The sequence below is a fragment of the Manis pentadactyla genome, chromosome 15, assembly GCF_030020395.1.
Source record: "Manis pentadactyla isolate mManPen7 chromosome 15, mManPen7.hap1, whole genome shotgun sequence".
NCBI lineage: Eukaryota > Metazoa > Chordata > Mammalia > Pholidota > Manidae > Manis > Manis pentadactyla.
In genome coordinates this window covers 19,410,900-19,433,696 of record NC_080033.1, presented here as the reverse complement: position 1 = coordinate 19,433,696, position 22,797 = coordinate 19,410,900, and the positions used below count along the sequence as shown (strand labels likewise).

At 50.6% G+C, this 22,797-nt stretch overlaps 2 protein-coding genes across 7 annotated transcripts; both read right to left on the bottom strand.

Moving 5' to 3' along the window:
* Positions 1 to 405: 405 nt before the first annotated feature.
* On the bottom strand, positions 406 to 7,545 carry RBM42 (RNA binding motif protein 42). 3 transcript variants are annotated; one of them, XM_036928958.2, is made up of 10 exons: positions 7,320 to 7,545; positions 6,942 to 7,077; positions 5,978 to 6,062; positions 5,795 to 5,869; positions 4,188 to 4,253; positions 3,933 to 4,087; positions 3,110 to 3,442; positions 2,676 to 2,793; positions 740 to 934; positions 406 to 659 (listed from the first exon to the last, which is right to left on the bottom strand). In XM_036928958.2, the coding sequence occupies exons 1-10, from the start codon at positions 7,445 to 7,447 to the stop codon at positions 547 to 549; spliced, it is 1,404 nt and encodes a 467-aa protein (XP_036784853.1). In that variant the 5' UTR covers positions 7,448 to 7,545; the 3' UTR covers positions 406 to 546. The 3 variants fall into 3 exon arrangements, with proteins under 3 accessions (XP_036784853.1, XP_036784852.1, XP_036784854.1); XM_036928957.2 differs by having other exon boundaries at positions 3,933 to 4,108; positions 7,320 to 7,544; XM_036928959.2 differs by lacking the exon at positions 4,188 to 4,253.
* HAUS5 (HAUS augmin like complex subunit 5) lies at positions 7,467 to 21,990 on the bottom strand. Of its 4 annotated transcripts, XM_036928953.2 has the most exons (20): positions 21,848 to 21,990; positions 21,049 to 21,111; positions 20,925 to 20,957; positions 20,768 to 20,792; positions 20,058 to 20,163; positions 19,819 to 19,978; positions 18,695 to 18,764; positions 18,523 to 18,605; positions 17,965 to 18,022; positions 17,690 to 17,814; positions 17,428 to 17,491; positions 17,186 to 17,316; positions 16,802 to 16,964; positions 16,507 to 16,587; positions 16,279 to 16,424; positions 15,910 to 16,021; positions 15,701 to 15,833; positions 9,899 to 9,942; positions 7,695 to 7,800; positions 7,467 to 7,601 (listed from the first exon to the last, which is right to left on the bottom strand). In XM_036928953.2, exons 1-20 carry the CDS (start codon positions 21,943 to 21,945, stop codon positions 7,513 to 7,515), a joined length of 1,890 nt encoding a protein of 629 aa, XP_036784848.2. In that variant the 5' UTR covers positions 21,946 to 21,990; the 3' UTR covers positions 7,467 to 7,512. The 4 variants fall into 4 exon arrangements, with proteins under 4 accessions (XP_036784848.2, XP_036784850.2, XP_036784849.2 ...); XM_036928955.2 differs by lacking the exon at positions 7,695 to 7,800 and having other exon boundaries at positions 7,572 to 7,601; XM_036928954.2 differs by lacking the exons at positions 7,467 to 7,601; positions 7,695 to 7,800 and adding an exon at positions 9,576 to 9,793.
* Positions 21,991 to 22,797: the final 807 nt, after the last annotated feature.

The window sequence follows — 22,797 nt, the reverse complement described above, 5'->3', positions numbered from 1 at the left end:
AACAATGGACCTGCCACTGGATCATGAACTCTGAGAAACCAGGGCCAAGACTGTTTCACTCACGATTGTCCCCAGCACTGTCCAGGCCCTCAGCGAGAGTTTGCTGAATGGATGAAAGCCTAGAAGGCTGTCAGCTCCAGAAGGGCAGGGCTCAGAAGGCCCCCTACCTTGGTGCTATGAACACAAGTGAATCAGAAGACCATAGGTCTAAGTCTCAGCTTGGCTTCCACCTTGCCATAAGTATCCACCTCCTCTTCTGTGGCATATGCTGTACTCAGTGTGCACTTAAGAGGTTTCAAGAAGATGTAGTGGACACACAGTAGATGAAAATGTGCATCTGCATGTTTGGGCAAACTTCCAAGGCTCTCCAAAGCCCTGCTCCTGACAGAGTGCTTCCAAGCCCAGTCAGGGATGGAAATGAAGGTAAATTTATTGAAACTGGTTTTGGGGAGGATGGGTGGGTGAATAGCTAGGGGTTTTCCAAAAAAAAACTGTGGGGAGGAGCCAGCACCCGGCCAGGTGGGAGCGGCTGCCTGGCCACAGACCCTATCTCAGGCCCAATTTTTTCTTCTCCTTCTGCTTCTTGCGGACCACATCCAGGTTCCGGTCCTTCCACATGCTTTTGCGCAGCTTGATGGGGCGCGAGCCCACATACTTCCCTGTGGGAATGGAAGGTTCAAGGTCAGGCTTAGACCAGATACCTGTCACACCCACTGCCCCTAGGGGAGGCCTCACCCACCATTCATCTCACGCATGGCGCGCACATAGTCACTGGGGTCCTTAAAGCTGACGAAGCCATAGCCCTTGGTCTTGCCTGTGCGCTTGTCACGGATCACCTTAGCCTTAAGGAAGGATGGGAAGCGGCTGAAAGCACGGGCCAAGATGTCATCATTCACCTCATTGCCCAGATCTCCACAGAAGATCCGGAAGTCATCTGTGGTTGGGGGAGAGGAGGTCAGAGGACGCTGAAGCCTGGCCCAGTGTCTGCCTTATTTAAATGGCCCACCTTCTCTGGAGGCATCCCCCAAGCCCTCTCCCCTCTGTCCCCAGCAGTCTCTGCCTGAGCTCTCTTAGTAAGAACAGCCAACACCTGTATAGCATTTATCCCATGCTAGGTTCTCTGCTAAGCACTCAGGAGGCTTTCACACATTTGCTTAAATGTGTTAGGCCAGATACCTTTACACTGAGGCACATAGACAATGAAGTCATGGGTAACAGCAGAGCCGGGACAAGAACACAGGCATCTGGCTCCAGAATCCTCACTTTTACCTAACTGCAGTGCCCTTCCCCAACCCAGAGTCATCTCACCCACTTTCACGATGAAGCCCCTAATTCTGTCCCAGCCTTGGTTTCCCCTCTGAGCCCCCAGCATTCCTTGGTGATCTGGACACCTACCCCACGGACATCCCCTGGGCTCTGACACCTGCTGGCTCCCACAATGTTACCCTAATACCAAAGACTTCATCTTTCCTCAGCTCTACTTCCTTTGCAAAGCCCACTCTAATTCCTTGAGTTCCTGAAACCTGAACACACTGCCCGATCCTTCTCCAAGGCTGACCTCAGGTGCCATTCCCAGGCAGACTCCCCTGGGCTCGAACTGAGCCTTGACTGAACATACTCAAACCCAAAGCATCCCTTCCTCCACGAGGCACATACTACTATCCCCTTGATGGAGATGAGGAAAATGGGGTTGGAAAGGCTAAGTGACTTGCCCACAGTCACAGAACTAGGGTCTACTGCCTGCCCTGGCCCTGGCCTGGGTGGACAGCTGGTCCCCCGAGAAAAGGCAGAAATTACAGACTGGGATACAAGGTAGGTCCATTTCCTCAGCTACCATCGTGGTTATCCTACAACTTCTGTGGTGATTAAGGACACTTTGAGAACAGTTAGGCCATCTCAGGAAGAAATAATCTGACAAACTCAGAGGTTGGGACCTTTTACAAGACAACCAGCTGGGCACTTCAAAAAACTATTATATACAAGACAAAGTGGTGAGAGGGGGACCATTCTCATTAAAAGGTATTCTAGAGACAAAACTGCATGCATCCTGGGTCAGGGGGAAAAAAGCTATTACAGATAGTATGGGGACAATTAGAGAAATATAAATATAAATGGAATATGAATACAGAATTATTGTTTATTATTCTAGATATGTTAATGGTATTATAATATTAAAGAGAATGTCACTTTTCTTAGGAGATGAACACAGGTAATTAGGAGTGAAGTGAAAACTTCATTTCTAATTTGCTTCAACTGATTGAATAAAACCCCCAAAAAACATACATACACATAGAGGGATAAAGTGAATATAGCAAAATATTAATTGCTTAATCTAGGTGGTGGATATATGGCTCTTCACTGTGCAATTCAGTGTTTAAATTTTTCTGTAAGAAGTTGGCAGGAAAAAGAATGCTCTTCCACTTTGCCCCTCATGAATAAAGCGGAGCTCAGAAGGTCCTGGGTGCCAGTCCCCTCCACCAAATTCTGTTCAGTGGCTAGGCGAGGGCCTGCCCCTCAGGGCCACAGTCTAGCCCTCCATGAGGTGGGCTAACAGCACAGCCTACCCTACAGAGAGGAGGCAGTACCTGATTCACTTCCCCTGTGTCTGCCTCAAAGAGGAGGGCTTGGCCTGCCCTGGCTGAGCAATGCCTGACCCTATACTTTGTCCCACTTACCCGCATCCCACTCTAGCAGGCTGGGGTCCTCCCAGCTGCTCCCAGCTGCTGTGCGAATGCAGCGTTTCAGTTTCTCTGGCTTTCCTTTCTTCTTGTCCTCACCCAGAGGCTCTGGGACCTGCAGAGGAAAGGGGATGGGGTGCAGAGGGCTTGGTGTTGGAGTCTTCTGGACCTACTGGCCCTTTCGGGCTCTCCCACTTTTCTTTGTTCCCTGGCCCTCCTTTCTCCATACTTAAGGGACTGGATGTGCTCCTGAGTGTGGGTTATGTGTGTCTGCCTCCCTCTCCCCTACATCCTCCCAGCCCCTCCAATTTCCTGGGGCCCTCCTTCCATCAATAGAGGACTACATGTGTTGCGGTGTGTGGAAGCCTAGGGGCTCCTGCATGCCCTCCCAGTTCTTTCTGCCCCCCCCCACTGTTATGTTCCCTGCTTACCTCCAGAGCCATGAGGCCCGGGGGTGGCTCAGGCCGTGGGGGCCGGGGTCGTGGACGCAGGGACAGGAGCTCAGGAATGCGTAGCGGGGGTAGTAGGCCTCGTACAACTTCCAGCGGGAGGGGCAGGGGCTCAGGCTCAGGCAAAGGCATGGCCAGGGCCAGTGGCAGGCTGGGCCCAATGACTGCAGGGCCAGCTGGGGTGCCTCCTGCCCCCACAGCCACTGCTGTGCTAGCCTCCTCCAGCCCAGCTGCTGCTGCCACCACGGCCTCTTCCTTTTCTTTCAGGCCCAACCCCAGGCCTAGGCCCAGCTCTCGGGGTGTTGCTGACTCTTCCTGTGGGCAAGGAGTAGGAATGATGGGGGAGCCAGCTCACAGGCTCAGATTACTCCCATCTGTCATCCTGTACAATAAAACGAGCACCGGGGGGGGGGCCAGACAACAGGCAAAAGACACCCAGACAGAGAAAGGAGTCTCTAGTCATAGACAGAGACAGGGACAGAAAGACACAGGTAGAAATAGAGACAGACATAGGGACAAAGAAAGACATCAAGACAGAAAAAACAGAAAGGTACAGTCAAAGGAAAAATAGAGACAAATACACCCACAGTATGTTTTTCTCTCTGCACTTTCCTCACAAAGAAGAGAAAAACAAAGATTTGGCCACAGAAAGACATAAGGGAAGACAGGGACAGAGCCGAAAAGTGAGAAGGCAGAGGCACAAAAAGGTATGGGAAAGGCAGACTTCAACACAGCCCGTCAGGCCAGGATCGAGGGTCTCCCCATGTACTGCACCTCTGATTGTCAGCTCCCTGCCCACACTCACCAGGGCAGGCCTTAGAGCAGCCATGGAGCTCAGGGGTGCCCCTGGGGCCCGAGCCATCGGTGGCAGCATCATAGGTGGTCCAGGAGGCCCAGGCAGAGGGGGGCCCACAAGGGCCTGGTGAGGGGGCCGCAGCGCCAGAGGGCGGGGAGCACCTGCTGCAGAAGAAAGAGCAGTATCTGTCAGGGTGTTAGTGGTGGAGTCGGAGGACTTGGGAGGGTTAGGTATGTGGCAGGGATGATGACCCTGGCCCCTCACCTGCTCTCTGTAGCACGTGGGGGACGAAGGCTGGACGCAGGATAGGGGCCCTCTGTGGGGCCACAGCTGTGGGAGAGAGAGATGGGGGTGTGTGTCATGGGGGACTGGGGTGCTTGAGGCAAGGTGTGTGTATATGTAGGTACTCTCAGCATCTGAGAAATCCTGGAGAAGTGTCTAGGGAGCCTTATGGGAGATGCAAGGGTCTTTTCATTTGTTCATTCAGCAAAAATTTACCATTGAGGATCTCCTATGGGCCTGGCCTGTTCCTGGGCAATGCTAGGGACACATCAAAAGATAAAGGGCTGAGGGAGCTCCTGGTCCAGAGTAGAAGGGAACAGACCCACTGCCAGAGAATGACAGCTCACAGTGATCAGGGCTGGGGTGGAGGAATGCCCAGGCAGGGTGACCAGGACTAGGAGTGGTGGGAGCCCACGAGCCTTCTGACTTAGCCGGGGGTACTTGAGAGGGCTTCTTGGAGAAGGGGACCTGTGATGTGAGACCCAAAAGATAGTGAAGCGCTGGCTAGGCAAACAGTGGAAATATTTCTGGCAAGGAGAACATTTGTAAACAAAATTTTCCCCTTTTCAGTTCAGTATAATTGTAATAGAGGAAGTCCGGAGTTGGAGAGCATCATAAGAGAATGTCATGAAGTCAGCAGGCATCCGAGCATAGCCTTGTTGGTTGAACTGCTAATGTCCTCCTGAGGGCACAGGGGAGCCACACCAGGGTTGGAAGCTGGGTAGGGTGACTGGGTTATTTTGCATTTTAATCAAAACCGTACTAAAGACTAAGACATGATCAAACTTCTCAGATAGCAGATAAAAAAGTATATCAGGACTTAAGTAACACAATTAACTAGTTTGACTAATAGAGATTATACTGGAACTTTACAGAACACATACCCTTTTTATACACACAGGAAATAATGTCACAAAAACTGTGTGTATAAAGATCACCTCAACAACAAAAAGTAAGATGACATGTGGAGAGGATAGATTTTAGTTGACTTTGGTTAGCTGGATTTTGGTTTAGTTGATAGGTTTTGGAAGATTATAGTTGGGTGACAGTGAGCAGGGGAGAGAAGGGACCTCAACAAGAGCTGGCACATCCCAGCAATGTTAAAGGCTCCTGGGAAGGGTATGGGGATCTCTCTCTGCAAGGGCCAGTTGATATGCAGTACTGACAGCCAGGTGAGGAGCTTGGTGTTTATTTGATGGTTTGTTCATCCCATCAACAGACTGCATGGAATGCCTTTTATATGACCAGCACCAAGACTTCTGCTCCTCATGGAGGTAATATTTTAGAGGAAGCAAAGATGATAACCACAAATAAGTAAATTGCATAGCTTGTTATTAAGTATTAAATGCTATAGAGGAACATAACAAATGGTAGGGACTAGGAGTGACAGCAAGGGGGTGGTTTGTAATAATCAAGAGTAAGGCCAAACCGACAAGGTACATCATTAGGTTTGTACTTTAGGAAGATGATAATATCAGGGTAGGGATGAAATGGAGAGGGTGGATTAGAGCAGTGATTTAGGGGAGAGGCAGAAGTAGTTGAAACAAGAGTGCTCGGTTAAATGTGGGATTCCCTGGCCCCAGACCTACCTGCTCGTCGCAGGAACATGGCTTCTCGAGCCTCTGGACTGTCCAGGTGACTCCGATCGCCAGGGCCAAAGCCAACTGTTGGGAAGGGAGAAATGAGGATTGTGGGAAGGCAGTCCTGGGCATCTCTTTTTACCACCCTACAGGATATCCCTTGGCTCCCTAACCTCACCACTCCTTACTTACCTGGGCCCACAAAAGGAGGGCCACCCACCATGGGAGAAATCACTGTGGCTGCAGCAGCTGCCCGGGCCTCCAGAGTCTGTTGGACCTGTTGGGGAGGAGGTTGGGATGAGAGCCTGACTCAGTGCAGAGGCCAGGGGTTTCATTCTTTGCAGTGTGTGGGGCTGTCAACCTTTAGGACCGGTCTAAGCTAAATGTCACTTTTCAGGGAGGCTTTTGGGTCACACTAGCTAAAGCTGTCCTTAGCTCCTCCCAGTAGTAATTTCTCTCACCATACTGTTTCATTCACCCCAAAGCACTTAGCACTATTTGCAATTATGTCCAGCCTGCCTTCCCACCTTCTATGCCACCACCCAGCACAAGCCACCATTATCTCTCACCTAGATTATTATGGAGGCCTCTTCCTTAGTCTCCTTCATTCTGCTTTTGCCCTCTACAATCTGTTTTCCAAATATAGCCAGAGAAACCCTGTTAACCTCTGGTTTGGATCACATCACCCCTCTGCTTAAAATCCTTCAACAGCTTCCATCTCAGAGTAAAAACCAAGGTTCTTGTAGTGGCCCACAAGGCCTTACCAGATCTGGTCTCTACCACCTCTCCGTCCTCATCTCCTCCCACTCTATGCCTTAGTCACTCCACTCCAGCCACACTATTCTTGCTGTTCCTTGAACATGTCAGATATGCAGCTGTGCTATTGAGCCCTTGAATGTGACTAGTAAGACTGAGGAACTACATAAAAATAAAGACACTGCAGAAAAGTTCCACTGGACAACATGCTCTAGAATACAAGATCCTAAAGGCCAGTGAAACTGTTTTAGTCATTACTGTGTTGTCAGTGTCTGGCACATAAAATATTTGTTATGCTAATTAACCAACAAGCCGACATGTCATTATAAATAGCTGGGTATACACACACACTGTTCCAGGCATTTTGCTCTCCGACTTACATGCCTCAGTTCAGTCGTACCTGCTGGTATGTGTTGGTCGCGATAATTGGGCGGATCACAGGAGCTGCTGGGACCTGCATCGCTTCCACTGTGGGGACCGTGGGCACCGCAGTTGGGATTCCGGTTACTGGAGCCCCTAGAACTTCCTGTTCAAACCTGGGGTAAGAGTATAGACACCACAGCTCAGGACCTTGCATCAATTCTGGAAAGCTGGGTATGTCACGACAGCGTATTCACTCCTGCCAACCTCTCCTTCTTACTCCCGCCCTCACGGTTCCGAAGGTCCCCATTTCCCTACGACAGAGACATATGTCATGGCTATCGTAGCCTGGAGCCTCCAGGGGCTCGGCGGCCCTGACTCTGTGACGGCTTTCGTGGTGCCCTGTCGCGGGCCTTACAGGGCCATCTCTGCCTCCATCTCTTTCAGGCGTTCCTCGCCGCTCTTGCCCGGGATGCCGGCGCCAGGGCCCGGGACCACTGGTCCTCCTGCACCGGGGAGTCCCGGGGCCGGCCCCGCCCCGGCCATCGCTGCTGCCGTCGCAGTCGCCGCTACTACTGCCTGGACTCAGCCGCCTCCGCCGGTTCCGCTGTCTACTCTCTGGTTTCGTCAGATTGGGCGCCCGCGGATGACGTATAGGCGAAAGGGACGGGCGTCCTGCGCGACATCATACGCCAACAGCCTTTGGATCAAAGACCAATAAGAATCTGGCCACACCCGGAAGTCCCACCCCCAAGGAGGAATGTAGGCCAATTAGAGTGGGGCAAAGACGAACCAGTGGAAGAATCTGGGTCTCTGGGAGTGCTGTAAAGATAGGGGGCCACGCCTTCAGGGACGAGCTTGGCCTGACGAGTTCGTTGTACTGTCAGTTGGTTCTGTCCCTACAGTAGAAACTGGACCTTTTAGAGCTCAGAAAAGCTCGGAGGCCCCTCTCACGTTACCGCGAGGCCCTTTGCGGAAGTTTGAAAAAACACTGTAGTCCGCATCAGCCCAGGGCTGTGCCGAGGCTGGAGAAAGCTGGCGGCCGTGGCTCCTGTGGTGGTGTAGACAGACGAGCTACCAGACAGTGATTCCCAGAAAGACCGAAAACTTGATGTGGAAAGCTCAGAGAAGGCGTCTGACCCAGGCTTCCTGGAGGAAGTGACATTGAACGCTAGTTAGGTGACGCGGGGAGATGTTCTGGGTAGAAGGAGTAGTTCATGCAAAGGCCGAGAGACACGTCGAATCGTCAACTCAGGTCGTGTGTGTACGTTTGGTCTCGTGTTCTTGGGACACAGATGACCCCTCCTTTCCTTTGTAGTACCCAAAATGTTTTATTATGCATATTTAGAAAATACACAACCGTAGAGAGAATATGACGAACCTCCATATGCCTCTCAATAATTACTCATAATTTTACCCTTGTTTCATCTACACGTCTCTATTTAGCTGGAGGGAGGTTTTATATTAAAGCAAATTCCAGATATCTATAAATTCATCCATAAATGCTTCATGATGTCTAACAGATAAGGACTATTTAAGAGAAAAACAAGCAGCATTTTGACACCTAAGAAAATCAATTACTCACATCTAACAGCCAGACTACATTTAAATTTTCCCTGCTTCGAAGGTCTAAGCATTGCATTTGGTTGATTGGTCTTTTTCCTTTCAAAACAATTTTACTGGCTGCCTTGATTTCTTGAAAGTGCAGTCTGAATTAGCACAAATGAATACTTTGTTAAAATACTGGCTTTTGTTTGCTTCTGTGCTAGAGATGTAATCAAGAGAATAGGACCCTTTTTTAAAAACATTATTATTAACTAGAGTCCATACTCTATTCTGATGTCCTTAGTGTTTCTTTACCTAATCTCCCTTTTCTGTTCATCCAGGGTACACATTACTTTCAGTTGTGATATTTCCTTAGGCTCCTTTTGCCAGGGACAATTTCTCACACTTCCGTTATTTTTCATGATTTTGATACTTTTTAGAGTACTGGTCATGTATTTTGTAAAATGTTCCTCATTTGGAATGTCTGATGCATTTCTCAACATTAGATTGGAGTTAATGGTTTTTTTGGGAAAAGACCAGGGAAGGAAAGTGCAATTCTCATCATATCATTTCAAGGGGACATGGTATCAACATGACTTAACCACTGTTGATGTTAATTTGGGACTACTGGCTGAAGCAGTGTTTTGCTGCGTTTCTCCATTATAAAGTTACTTTCCCTACACCCACCCTGCCTTTTTAAAAAACTCCCTTTCCGTGGTCTTTGGAATGGAGTCACCATGTATAGGACACACCTAAGGAGTGGAGAGTTAAGCTCCACCTCCTTGAGAGTGGAATAAACTACATAAATCATTTGGAATTCTTCTGCACAGGGATTTATCATATTCTCCCTTTAATTATTAAGTCATTTATATTAGTATGGACTCATAAATACTTTATATGCTGGGTTACAATTCAGTACTTTAGTTGTTTTGTTTTTCAAATTGTTCCAGCTTTTAAAACTAAGTTATTTTGAATATATAAATTTACCTCCCCCTGCTTTTTTTTTCCTGCCACCCCATTTTTTTTTGGCCTTCCGTGTTGAAGAAACTGTATTAATTGTCCTACACATTTTGGATTTAACTAATTACATTGTTTCACCTGTTCCTCACTGTCCTCTCCCCCTTTCTAATATATTGTAGTGACAGCAGTTTGATTAGATTTAGGTTTAATTTGGTGAAAGAGTATTTTAATGGTGCTGCTGTTGTAATGCATCCCACTCTATCACATGATGTCTGGTTGTCCTCCTTTGGTGATGTGATCAGCAGTGTCCATTCATTTGAAGAAATCCAACCAACATTTCCACTAACAGTTTTAGCAGCCCTTGGTCATCATTACCTGTATCTGTTTCTTCATTAATGTATGGGAAAGAGTGGTTTCAAATTTTATCATTCTCTCTGCAATTATTAGTAATTCTTTCCTAAATAACTTCTCCCTTATCAGGAATCTCCTTACTTGTTCACATGCAGGAAAGACAGAAGACATGCTTGATTCTTTCCCTATTTTATGAAAAAAAAATTGTCAGTTGGATCCTTGCACACTTCAATATGAACTTACTTTTTCAAGCATTCACAAATCATTGCCGTCATTGTAATTGCTGCTCAGAATATCACATCTTTGGCCAGTGACAGCCCCTTCAGATTGACTCCTGAGTTCTTTTGACTCAATCCCAGTAGTCTTGGAGGATCCTCAAACTCATTTTGCACATATCCTGCCCCAGACCTGGAATCAGCCATTTTCCCAAGGATCCCTGGTTTCTTCTAGTCAGAAATGGTATTTGGAAACCACAGTTTGGGCACTAGGATTGTTCACTGTTACTAGGCCTTTTCTGTGGACTTAGCTAGGGAAATATTTTTTAGAAAGAGAGGAACCCATGAATTCATTCTGGTGTTTTCAATTCACATGAAATACTACAGAAGGTTTACTTCTTTGACTTTATATTTGTATTGCTTCATTTACATTAAAACCTCTTGGCCACCAGTAACACTAGCATAACTACTTACTTGCTTTAGTCTAACATATAATTTCAAAATATATAACGGAGGGTCTCAAAATCTTAAACAATATATTTTTATCAAAATAAAAACACCAATATTATTAAAAATAGTAAGACTATTGAATGTAGTTTAAGATTTCAGTGCAATTTTTTCCTTAGTATACATGTGCCTCTGGAGGCATCAAATGGAAGTACTGTTTGAGCATCACCTGAAAATTCTTGTCTGAATCAGTTGTGCTACCAACTTGATATAGTTAGGCTCATTTGTTTCAATTTGTTTTGAATTTTTAGGAATTTTAATTTTTCTCATTTTATAAAATTAACAATTAGATGTTTCCACAGTAAAAAGTATGAAATAATGTACATTCAGAAATGTCTGGCTTCCATCTCTGTCCCTTCTATCTTGTTTTGTCCTGTCCTTAACTATTTGAAAGTAAGTTGCAGACATCATCCTTAAGACTTCAGCACACATCCTCAGAACATTCTCTCACTTAACTACAATACCATTATCTCCACCAAAGAAATTTAACAAGGATACAATATTTCCTAATATACATATTTTCCATGTTTGAATTTCCTCAGTTATCCCCAAAATATGCTTTCAAACACTTTTTAAAAAGTCCACAATTCAATCAGGATCCTGCACTGGGCTTGGTTTCTAGTCTCTTAATCTGAAACAGTCCCCACCTTACTCCCTGAAGATATGGTCTAGTGGTTTTGTGTAAGGTCTTACAACTTGTATTTCACCCAGTATGTCTTTGGGATAGATTCCTGCAGATGGGGTTGTTTGAGCAAAGAGTAAATGCATATGTACTTTTGCTGGAGATTATCCCATAGGTGGTTCCATATTGCATGTCCTGATGTATCAGAGGCTGTTTTCCCATTCAGTCTTGCCAACAGAGCAAGTTGCCAAAATTTCTGGTTTCTTTTTCCGTCTGATAGGTGGGAAATGTATCAAAGTGGGGTTTTCTCTTACTATGATTGAAAGTATTTTCTCAGAATTATCCATTATATATTTTGCCCACTTTTCTATGGACTTGGGATTTTCCCTTCCCATTTGAGACTGCACCTGCTTGAGTGCATATGTTCATCCCTTTAAGATGTAAATTACAAACTTCCCCCCTTGTCATTTCTTTTTACTTTGTTCGTTTTTATCATTGTCAATATTTCCCTTTTGCATCTGTATTTTGAATCTTATTTAGGAAAGTTTGCCCAACTTCTAGTTTATAGAGGATTTCACCATCATGAAGCTCACATTCTGTCTGATGACAATAGAAGTTAAATGAAGTGAAACACATAGTATGTTAGAAGACAAGATATGCTATGAAGAAAAGTTAAACTGGGAGAGGAATAAGGACCCTCATGTTCAGTAGGGAGGTGGGGCCTGGGAGCTGAGATACAGGGAACACAAAGGTGGTACGTAGGCAAGCAAATTTGTGAAGACCAGGAAAGGACAATCAGGGTAGAAGGTGAATTGGGAGAATGAGGGTGCTCTGGAGGCCAAAAGAGGAGTTGTGAGAAGAGAGGTGGGAGGCTAGGTTTAAGATCACAACCATGTCAAATCTCTTTCATTTGTAGGCTGACTGCAACCCCAATTAAACTCCCATCCACGTTTGTCTTTTTTTCTGGAGCCAGGCAAGTTGAGTCTAAAGTTCATTTCATTTGAGAGAAAAAATTAGCAAGAGAAGGGACGCCTTGGAAAATAAGAGCAAGGCAGCAGCCAGCCATTTGACACTAAAATGTTATTACAAAGCCTTTATAGTTAAAACACTCGGGATGGCAGAGTCAGACAGACAGTGGGCTTGGAGAGAACTCAGCTTGATTAATCATGGAAATTTACTGTATTAAAAGGTGGCATCTCAAATCATCTGAAGTTTTACTTTATTATAAAGCTTAGGTGGGTAAAGTTTAACTTTATAAATTGAAGAATGATTCACACAGTGAAATGCACAGACCTTAGGAGTACTACTAGATGAGTTCTTAACAAATTTATTTACCTGTATGACCCACACCACCTTCAACATATAATGCACTTCTAGCTCTGGGAAGTTTCCTGGTCTCTTCCTTGGTTCATCCCTGACACCCACCCCTCCTTCAGAGGCAACCACTGCTCTGACAGAAATTTAAGGAGTGCTATTGGGATATACATATATGAAAAAATCAGATCCATTTGGATGAATTCCAAATGGCTCAGATTTAAGGGTAAAAAAAGAAACTGGATAAAAACTAGAAGACGATCTCATCTCTTAACACCTGCTCCCCCCAAACTCTGGGCCTCTGTACAAGCTTTAGTCCTTCCCCTGCAAGCCCTCCTCAGGTACTCACGTGCTTCTCTCTCATTGCCTTTACAGAGTGTGGCTTTTGCTGTGTAGCCCTGCATTTAAAAATCACACCTCCTACAGCCTGCTTTATAGTTATCTCCCAACATGCTGGGCATTTTGCTTATCTTGCTGGTGGTCTGTTTCCCTGTCCCTACAATGGCAACTCCCTGAAGGCTGGGACTTCTGTCCATTTTGTTCATCCTCAATCCTCAGTGTTTACAGCAGGTGCTCAGTTAATTTTTGCTGAGTGTGCAAGTAATGAGGGGAGTTTTGGGGGACCTGGGATGGGGTCCAGAGCATCCCATTCTTTTGGCCTTGGTGGGATGAAGGGAGAGAGGCAAGGTAGTTGAGAGGGACGGAAGGTATGAGTAGAGACTTCTGGATAGGCCGACACATCTGGGTGATGCTTTCGTCCAAAGGTCTTGTGAATGAGGGAGCTGAGGTTTTGGTGAACAAATGTGAAGCTCTAGACTCCTGTCTGCGCCACGTCTTCATCCGCACAGCTGCTGCAGGGCGCCTTGGGCCTGGGCCCAGCGCAGCTGCCACTGGGGCAGGGACAGGCCTTGGCAGAGCTCCCCGGAGAGGGCAGCTTGGCCAGGCTGCTCCCACCTGGGGAAGGGGATGGTGTTGAAGGGCTAGACCTTCAGAACCCCACTGGCACCCCCTGCCATGGCCTGCTTGTCACCAGCTCGCCACCCTCCCCCTGCCTGTCGCACCCAGCTCACCCCACCCCATGAATGCCCCCTCACCAGTCCCCGACAGCCCCCTGCAGCTCAGGGACTCGCTCCAGCGCTTGTTTCAGTAGGTTCTCCAGCCGCTTCAGAGTCTGCCCCAGGTTCTCCTTCTGCTCCTTTTCCTGGGATGCCTGAGTCTGCAGCAGCTCTGCAGGTGAGAAACCCAGGAGGCAGCACTGAGTCCTCTGGCTCCCTGCTGCCTTGGAGCTAACTGGACACCAAATCTTCAGTCACTTAGTCTTGACCTCAGCATCTCTCCTCTCCCTCCTCCCAGGCCAGCCCATCATCCTCCATGGCCCTCATCTTCCTCCCTGCTTCCTTCCTTCCCCCCAGCAGCCCTCCTAGGTGCCAGGTCTCAGCCTCCCACTCTGGTCCATCCTCTAGATGGCAGCCAGAGTGACCTTCCTGAAGCTTAAACCTGATCCTTCCCCTCTCCTGCTGGGAGCCCTCCAAGGCTCCCCAGGCTGCCAAGAGTCCAAGCTCCTCTGCCTTGTACTTGAGGGTTTGCATTATGGGACCACTGCTCTTTACTCCTGAGCAAAACTCACTTATTCTCCCGGGCCCCCTATTTAAAATTGCCCTCTAGCCTTCAGAGAGTTGTTCTAGGACAAGAAAAACACCACAGACACATCAGCAAAATATCTGGCATGTTGGAAAATAACTTATGTGGAGAAAAATAAAGCCAGCTGTCAGAGGTGCGATTTTAAATAGAGGGCTACACTTGAGGCACCATCTTTCCTCCTGGAAACCCCTCCCAGCATTTCTTACCCTGAGGCTTCCTCCTCAGACGGCTGTCACCCTTCATTCCAGTGGCATCTGTCCCTGGGCATCATGACTGGGTCTATCCCTCTCCAGAGGCCCAGCTCAGAGCAAGGGCAGATGAGCAGTGTGGTCAGACCCCTTGCGCCTGAATCCTGACTCCACCTCCTCCTTGCCTTCTGACCTTGGGCACCACACTTGCCCTTCCTCAGTTGCTCTCTTGCAGTCAGGTGTGACTAACTGAGCCACAGGCTGGTGGGGCAGGGGCAGACTGGGGCACTCTGGGGAGGGGCCCACAGGGCTTGCTGACAGGGTGAAGATCGGGGGAGGTTAGGGGGCTGGGAGGAACTAAGGATGACCCCTAAGGTTTTGGCTTTAGCACCTGGACAAGGAGGGTGGGGTCATTTACTAAGTGAAGGAAACCAGGCAGAAAAAAAAACAGAACTGCTTTTTGGAACACAGGGAACTCTGCTGAAGTCCAAGATGCCTGTGAGGTGCGACAAGGCTGAGCCAGCTGGGGCCATTCCCGCACGCTGCTCCCTGCCCACAGGAGATGGCGAGGGCAGGGAGCCCAAGACTCAAAGGCCTAAAAATGATCTCTCCCTACTTTGTTGACGCCACCCTGATTCATTCTCACAAGTTCAACTCTTCCAACTCTTTATCCTCTGACACTTTGCTTTTGCCATTGGGAAAGCCCTGGGGCCGGACAGCTCTTGCCTCTCTCCCCCTTTAGCTCTTGGGGCAGCACCTGGCACGTACCCAGTGAGTGCCTGCTGAACGAATCCAGGAATGAATGACTTTTCTGAGTTTTAGTTTCCTCATCTGTAAACTGGATGTGAATAGTCAGTAATCCCTGCCCTCATGGTAAGGACCGGAAGACACGGTGCACATGATCGCATCGCACAGGAGACACGTAGGGCTCCCTGCGTGCTATGACTGCTCTCCGTGCTGGGTCATTGGACTGAGTCTTCCCAGCGCTTCTGTAAAGTACTATGATTATGCTTATTCCACTGAGGAGGAAACTGAGACACAGGGAGATCACCCAGCAAGGAGGAGGTAGGGCTGAGAAGAGCATCCAGGTAGGTTAACTGCACAGCCCAGCTTTGAACCACTTGGATATACTCTTGGACGGTGACAAACGAGTACTTGGCCATTTGATGGGCAGTGTTGCCTGGTGGTTAGGTGCACAGACCCATGTCGGACTGCCTGGATTCAAATCCTAGCTCTGCCACCTGCGTAGCTACCAAGGCCTCTGCGCTTCAGTTTCTGCCTGTGTAAAACGGGGAGAATGGCGGTGCTAACCCTCAGGGCTGCTGTGCAGACGGAACTAGTAAACGTGCCTAAGCCCTCAGCACGCAGTAGGCACTGTGTTGGAGATGGGTGGTGTGATTTCTTCTGGGCCTGGGACTAGGCAGGCATTCTGGGTATGGAAGCAGGGCAGACTTACCTTGGGTGGATGGTCCTAGTGGCAGGCTGGTTGTCATGTGGAGCAGATCCCAGCACCGGAGACTCCGCTGGTCCTGGAGGAACAGAAGGTCCTGGTGGAGAGCAGCAGCCTTTGGGAGGAGCAGCTCTGGAGCCTGCAGGGAGGGGAAGGGATAGTCACCTTGGGCGGGGTACGGCTGGAAAGACAGGTCCTAGGGGACCGGCGCTCACCTTCCCTGTAGGCAGCCCCAGTGTGTGGCTCAGTTCTAGAAGGCTGGAGCCCTTTGGGGATGCAGGATGCAGCTGGTAGATGGATGGCAGGATGGTGGGCAGGGGCTGCAACCTAGAGGGAAAGTCCAGGTTGGGTGGGGCACTGAAAAGGAGGCTGGGGTTCCAGAGGCTCTGGGGGCTGAGGTGTGCTTGGGAGGCCCGGGAGAGTGGAGGTGGGTCTGGCTGACTAGGACTCCAGAGGGGGGCGGGGGGCCTGAGGGTGTGGCCTGGCAGCCTGAGAACATGGGGGCCCTGAGATTGTTTTTTTGAGGTGGGCCCACGGAATGACAGTCACCCACAGGAGGGGACAGAGGGGATGGCCCGTCTCACCCTCCAGGGCTGTGCCGCAGCAGGGTGCCCAGCAGCAGGTGAGGGAGAAGCTGGGCTTCCTCCTCCAGACAGCGAAGTAGCTCCTGGCTCTGTGGTGCCACTGCCTCCGATGTGGGGACCACTTTTCGTTGAACCAGAGCCAGTACCTGTGCAAAGGGAAGGGATTGGAAGGGCAGCCCCGTGTTGGGTACCTGGTCCTACCAGACCTCGCCCCAACTCCCATCTCACCTCCCCAGGGCTCCGGCACAGGCGCGTCTTGCTGGCTGAGTTGCCCTTGATGAGCAGGCGGACCTGTTCCTGTGTCTCCTCCTGGACAACCGGGAGGCCACCAAGAGGCGCTGCTTTTTCTTCCGCCTCCTGCCTCTGCCTGTGCCCTCTCCTTTGCACAGGTCCTGCTTCCCCTTGGGTGACTCACCCTGGGCTCCTCCCTACCACCAGGAGGCCCAGTTCTGGCTTATAAGGCTCCCAGCCTCATGCTGCCCCTCCACCAGGCCCAGCCGCTCCTCTCGGAGTCCCGCCTCACCACTAGTCGACGCCAGTGCAGGATCCGTTGCTGTTTGGCCTGTAGCTCCTGTAGCAGAAGTTGCCGCCACCCAGCTGCCTCCTCCAGCTCCTGGCTCTGGGCATGCAGGGCCTTGAGCTCTGCCCACAGGCCACAGCGCCGGAGCCCTAGCAGCAGAGCCTGCCTGGAGCATAAACAGAACAAAGGAGAAGGTGACCAAGACTCACAGCAGAGAGAAGGGAGATCATATGTGCAAGGATGCACAAGGAGCCACAAACACAAGAAGATAAGCTGCAAGAGCAGGGAGGCAGAGCCAGAGATAGGACCCACAGGGGCAGAGAAAGCCGGCATCTCCAAAGCCCTGGGAGGGAGATGGCCTAGAGGCCTGACGAGGGAGACCCTCACCTCTCGCTGGATCCCAGGGTACATCTCTCCACTTCCTCCATCAGGCCGTGGAGGCGCTGGGTCAGGATTTGACGCTCCATCAGGAGGGGTCCCCGCTGGGTGACATGCACACCCACAGCCCTCCAGCCCTCCTGGGGCAAGGGTACAAAGTCAGGGTGGGCATGGTCCCTGGGGGTAAGGGTATTGATTGGGTCTTGGGATGGGAAGGGGATGGAGTTTTGGAAAGAATGTCTGGCAGTCACCTGGATAAGATGCACCATGGATGGCAGGGCCTGGCTGGAGTCTGACTGGTCTGATGCTTGGGTCCTGGGGGTGGGGTGAAACTGCTGAGGGAGGAGTCCATGCCCTTGCCTGGGCCCTTGTGGATAGCCAATGTCAGCCCACCTCCCAGACTTGGTCACTGGGTTTCAGCTCTGCCCCCATCCGCAGGTCACTGTGCCTGGGACCCTGTCCCAGCTCACCCATCCACCTGCCCTGCCCTGACTGGGAGCATCCACTCCACACCTGGCCATCTCCGGATCTTGGAACCCATCTGGACCACACAAGGACCGAATCTCTGCTTCCCTCTCTGCAGCCAGGTGCTCCAGGGCGGCCAGGACGTGGCCGGGGGGGTGGTTTGTCAGCAGTGTCTGGTGGGGGCAGGGGTAAAGTAGAGCTGGATGGGGGCAGGGCTGTGATCTGGGAGCCCGTGGCCTTGGGGTAGGGATCAAGAGTTGGGTCCTGGCACTCTGAGGTTTGCTCGTGGGGCAGAGCAGTGGCCTTCCTGAGAGCCTTCTCACCTCCACTGAGCTCAGCCACTGCTGGTAGGAAGTTACAAAGTGGTCATCTTGAGTGGTTCTGTGGGGATGGGAAAGAGGACAGAGAATTTTACAAGGCATATCAATTCTCCCTCTAATAATGATCACCACCACCCTACAAGGTAGAGGCTGTCCCTGTGCCCATTTTAAAGGAGAGGAAACTAAGTCCAGCTATGACTGCTAAAATGAGTTCCCCATTTATACCAACCTACCAGCCATGCGGCCTTTCACATGTACTGTTTGCCCGAAACACCCTCTCAACCTTCTACCCTTGCTAAGCCTCTTCAGTAAAGAACCCATCCTCTGCCTTTGCTGGGTGGGGCGTATCCTCTGGACACCCAGAGCTTCTTGGGCTTCCCGACCCCCAACACCCTAACCACTTGGGTTGTCACTGTTTGTGATGGGCTTCTGTCCCCCCTCCCCAGCCCTGGCAGGGCAGCGCCTGGGACTAACACTGCCCAGAAGCCCAGTGTCTGAGGAATTCACAGACAAGTAACACCCCAGAAAGGCCAGGTTCTCTGTGGGACCTGGGTGACTCACGGGACACTGCTTCTCTTGGCTTGAGGAATTAGGAGGTGCTGCAGGAACTGGGTCCGGAGGGTACAGGCTGTTCGGACATCGCCCTGGGAAGAGGTATATGGGGCCTGAGGGAAATGCAGGGCTCCACCTGAACCCAGACTCCCCACCCTTCCCCGAGACTCAGGACTCTTACCAGGACCACAGGCTCCAGACCCAGGGCTGCTGATGCCAAGGGTCCAAAAGTCATATCCACTTTGGCCTTCCTGGAGAGAGGAGCGCAGTTGGTACTGGGGTCCCAGCAAGGTTAGTTACAGGGATCACTGAGCCTGCATGTCAGGGGCCACCTCCAAAATTAGGCCATTGTCATCTCCTGGCTGTATGACTGCATTAGTCTCCCCACTGGTCTCCCTGCTCTCATCCCCTGCAGTCTGTTCTCTACCCAGTAGTCAATGATCCTATTAAACCCTCAGACAGATAATGTAATTTTTCTGCTCAAAACCCTCGAAAACAATGTGATGTTTTCTCATCACACCCAGAATGACCACACTGGGTACTGGGAGCTCTTCTAAGCACTTCACATGATCTAACTATCATACCTACACTATAAAATAGGTATATTATCCCCATTCCATAGAGCTCACAAATGGAGGCACAAAGAAATGAAATGCTGTGCCCAAGGTCACAGAGCCGTAAGTGGCCAAGAGAGGGCAGGAACCCAGCCTCAGAGTAAGATTCCAGTGCCTCCACGGCACTCTATCCACCTCTCCAACCCCACCTCCTCATCCTCTCCAAGGGAGATTTAAGCTGACTTGGCCTCGGCTGCTCTTCCTGCATGCCAAGCTCTGGGCCTCTGCTCTTGCTGTTCCTTTCCATGGAAATTCCTACCCCAACTCAAACGTTCCCTCCTCAGAGAGGCCTTCTCTGCCCATCTTACCAAGAGGCACTTCTCCTTCTCCCTTCCTATCACATCACCTTTATTCACAGCACTTATCTTTACCTGAGATGATAGGGTTGGTCTCCTTCCTAGTTTACCATCTGTCTCCTCTGCATCAGAGCAGAAGCTCCAGGAAGGTAAGGACTTGTCCCTTGCTTCCTGTTCTTTCTCCAGCACTGGTTTTCTGGACACTATTTTAGGCACTAGAAAAACAGGTGGCTGAAAGGACAAAACTTCCTGGCCTCACGGACTTTAAATCCTAAGGAGTGGAGTTCAAAATTCTGGAACCCAAGAAGGGATCAGTGCAGAGCACTGGGGTCTCTAAAGAGAATGTCTGTCTGCCCAGGCTGGCAAGGGCTGGTCTCTGGACACCTGAAGCTGACCTCTCTATATCCTGCAGGCGCTTGTGCTGATTCTGCAGTCTTTGCATGGCATCTTGGAGCCCACGCTGCTGTCTTCGCATGGCCCCAGCTCGGGCCCGGAGGAGGAGAGCACGATGCTGGATGTCTTGCATGCTCTTCAGGGCCTGTTCCATGGCCACATCTGTGGGAGGTACAGCAGTGGCCGTCAGCACTTCCCCGATCCCAATTCTGGTGCCCATCTGCCCAGTCCCACAGGTCACCCTGAGCTTCTGTCTCTTGTTCCATCAGCTCCAGGCTCTGGTCTAACTCCCGGATCTCTGCCCGAAGGCGGGCAACAGTGGCTTCCAGCTCCAACTTCTGACGGGCCTGGTGGAATTAGGTACAGGGTCAGGCATGGCCTTACTGGGGCATTTCTGACTGTCCTTTGTGGAGGACCAGTCTCCTCACCTGTCCAGGTGGATGGCATAGAGGGTTTTTCCTAAGCAATTTCTTTGTCTGCACCTCTAATCCCAGAGCACCAGGGGACTATCCTGGCCTCTTCCTTCCTCCTGGGATTGTCTCACCTACCCTCCCAACCTGGTTCCTGTCTGTGCTGATGACACTACACCTCTGTCCAAGTCCTCATCTCTCCACTGAACTCCACATGCAGGAGTCCCAAGGTCTCCTGGAAGCCTCCCCCTAGATGTCACCTGGGCCCCTTTCACACTGGGTCCCATACTGGCTTCAATGTCTTTCCCAAACCAGTCCCATCTCCCATCTCCCCTCACCAGCTTTTATGCCTCATGCCCATGTACCCCAGCCACCAGCTCATGCCTGTCTCCCCCTGAATTGTAAGGCCCATGAGTGCAGGAATAGGACTGTCTTGTGCTCCACTGTCCTCAGCATCACCCAGCACAAGGCTGGGCCTAGAGCAGAAATCCACAAGTCCTGTTTTTGGATGGAACAAAATCTTACAGCACGTGTGTCTCACCTCTGGACTGTCCTGGTAGCCATACCTGAGGAAATGAGGCCACAATTAGGGGATGACAGAGACTTTTAAAGGGATATGGGAGATACAAAGCTATTGGTGGGGACACAGCTGGATGGGACTGTGGAAGATGGAAGGGATAGCTTTGAGGACCAGTTACCAGAGCAGGTTTCCCCGGATCTTCTTGACACTCCTATAATGGAGAGGTAGGAAGACGAGAAGTTACTGTGGCTCTTGGCTATGTCCCCTCCCCACCACAGCCTCCCTCATGTAGCCTGGCTCACCTCTGGCTGTGCACATGCCTTAAGACATAGGCCCAGATGTCAGCCCCCTGGCCCAGACACAGCCTGTGGGGAGAGCATATAAAAGTATGACTGGGACATCACACAAGACAGAGGATCCTCATTCCCAGGTGGTGGTGGTCGGGAAGGTCTTTACTAGGGAATTCTCACTTCTGTGGGAGGGAAGGTTCATACTTCTGGGGTTAAGAGGGGTAATATATTTCCTCCTGGGGAGTTCTTAGTCACTGAGAGTGTGTCTTTCTGGGTGTAGGGGGTATTCTCATTCCTTGGTGGGGTGCTCCTTTCTCCTGGAAGAAGGCTAGTCAGCCACTTCCAGAGGTGGGAGTGGGGTGTATACTGCCAGTTTTCTCTGATTACCAGATGAGGCACCTCTCCTACAGACTCAGTCTCCAATGGGATAGTATTTGCTAACTCCAGAGTGTCCTCACTGGCTAGAGTGGGTGGAGGTGGTGAGGTGCCGTGGGACGGCCTTACCCCGGAGATCTTATTTCCACACGGGAAGGGGGCTTCATTAACTCTTGGGAGAATCCTCACTGGCGCCAGGGTCCTCCTTCTGGGAGGCCTCACGGGGTGGGGATGGGAGTGTGTGGGTCACCGCCAGAGCGTCCTCACTCAATCCAGGAGCCTCATCTCGGATATACTACCCCTGGGGGTAGGGGGACGCCCTCGGGAGTCATTCCCACTGGGGCGGAGGGGAGGAGGGAGAGGAAGGCGAGTCTTCAGTGAGGGGTGGGGTTCTCAGTCTCGGAGACTCTATCTCCAGCGTGGAGAGCGACCTCACCTGCGCAGTGTTGACTCCGAGGGCCGGGCGGCCACCGGCGCTCGCATCTCTTCGGCCGCCCAGCAACCCAGTTCCCGCGCTTCCTGTACCAATTCCATGACAGCGCCGCGGCAGCCGCCTCTCACATACTTTCAAGGGTGGCGCTTGCCTCTGACGTCACGCATGCGCCGGCACTGGCGTCCTCGGTTGCCGGGCAGAGTCCTCCAGGCTTCTCCCGGCTCCGTGCCGCAGCAGAGCTGACCTGTTTCTCACTCCTCCGAGCTGGGTCCCATTGGACGTGGAGAAACAGTGGACCTCTTGTTTTCCGCGTCCTCTTGCTTACTACCAGCTGTCCCCTAAAAGACAGACAGTCCCTAATGCCTGCACTGATTTTCTTGACAAAGTGGGACTTCCATCTTAGGAAGAGAACCAGGCGAGAACATGCTGAACTTGGTGCTCTGATTTCAGGAACAGGGTGTCCTAGGTCTGAGTGAGGGCTAGAGGGCTAATAGCATGACCCTAATGTTTCCCTGGCATGCATTCTTCTAGGTGTTCGTTGGTCCTTACCATTCCATAACATTGAGCTGACTCTGTGCTGGGGACACCACAGTGGCTGAGACAGCCCCAGTCACCATGTTACAGAGCTCAGTTCAGTGAAGGACATAGACGCATCACCAAGTGGTATGGTAGAAAATAAGCAGCAGGGGTGGATCAACTGGGAGCACAGAGAGTCTGGGAGGGCTGTGGGGTGCCCCAGAAAGCACTGGCTTGATTCTGGAGAACTCACTCAGCCTCAGGGCCCTGAGAAATGGATCTTTCATTCAACCTGCTTGACTAAGTCCCCACTCTTCACGGTCCATTATAGAGACTGATTCTTTAAAGACTTGTTGAGTATGTAGGTAATGGTGGTGGGGTGAAATATGAAGCTGGGAACTCCAGGAGGGGGTGGAGCAGGATGAGGAGCAGTGGGT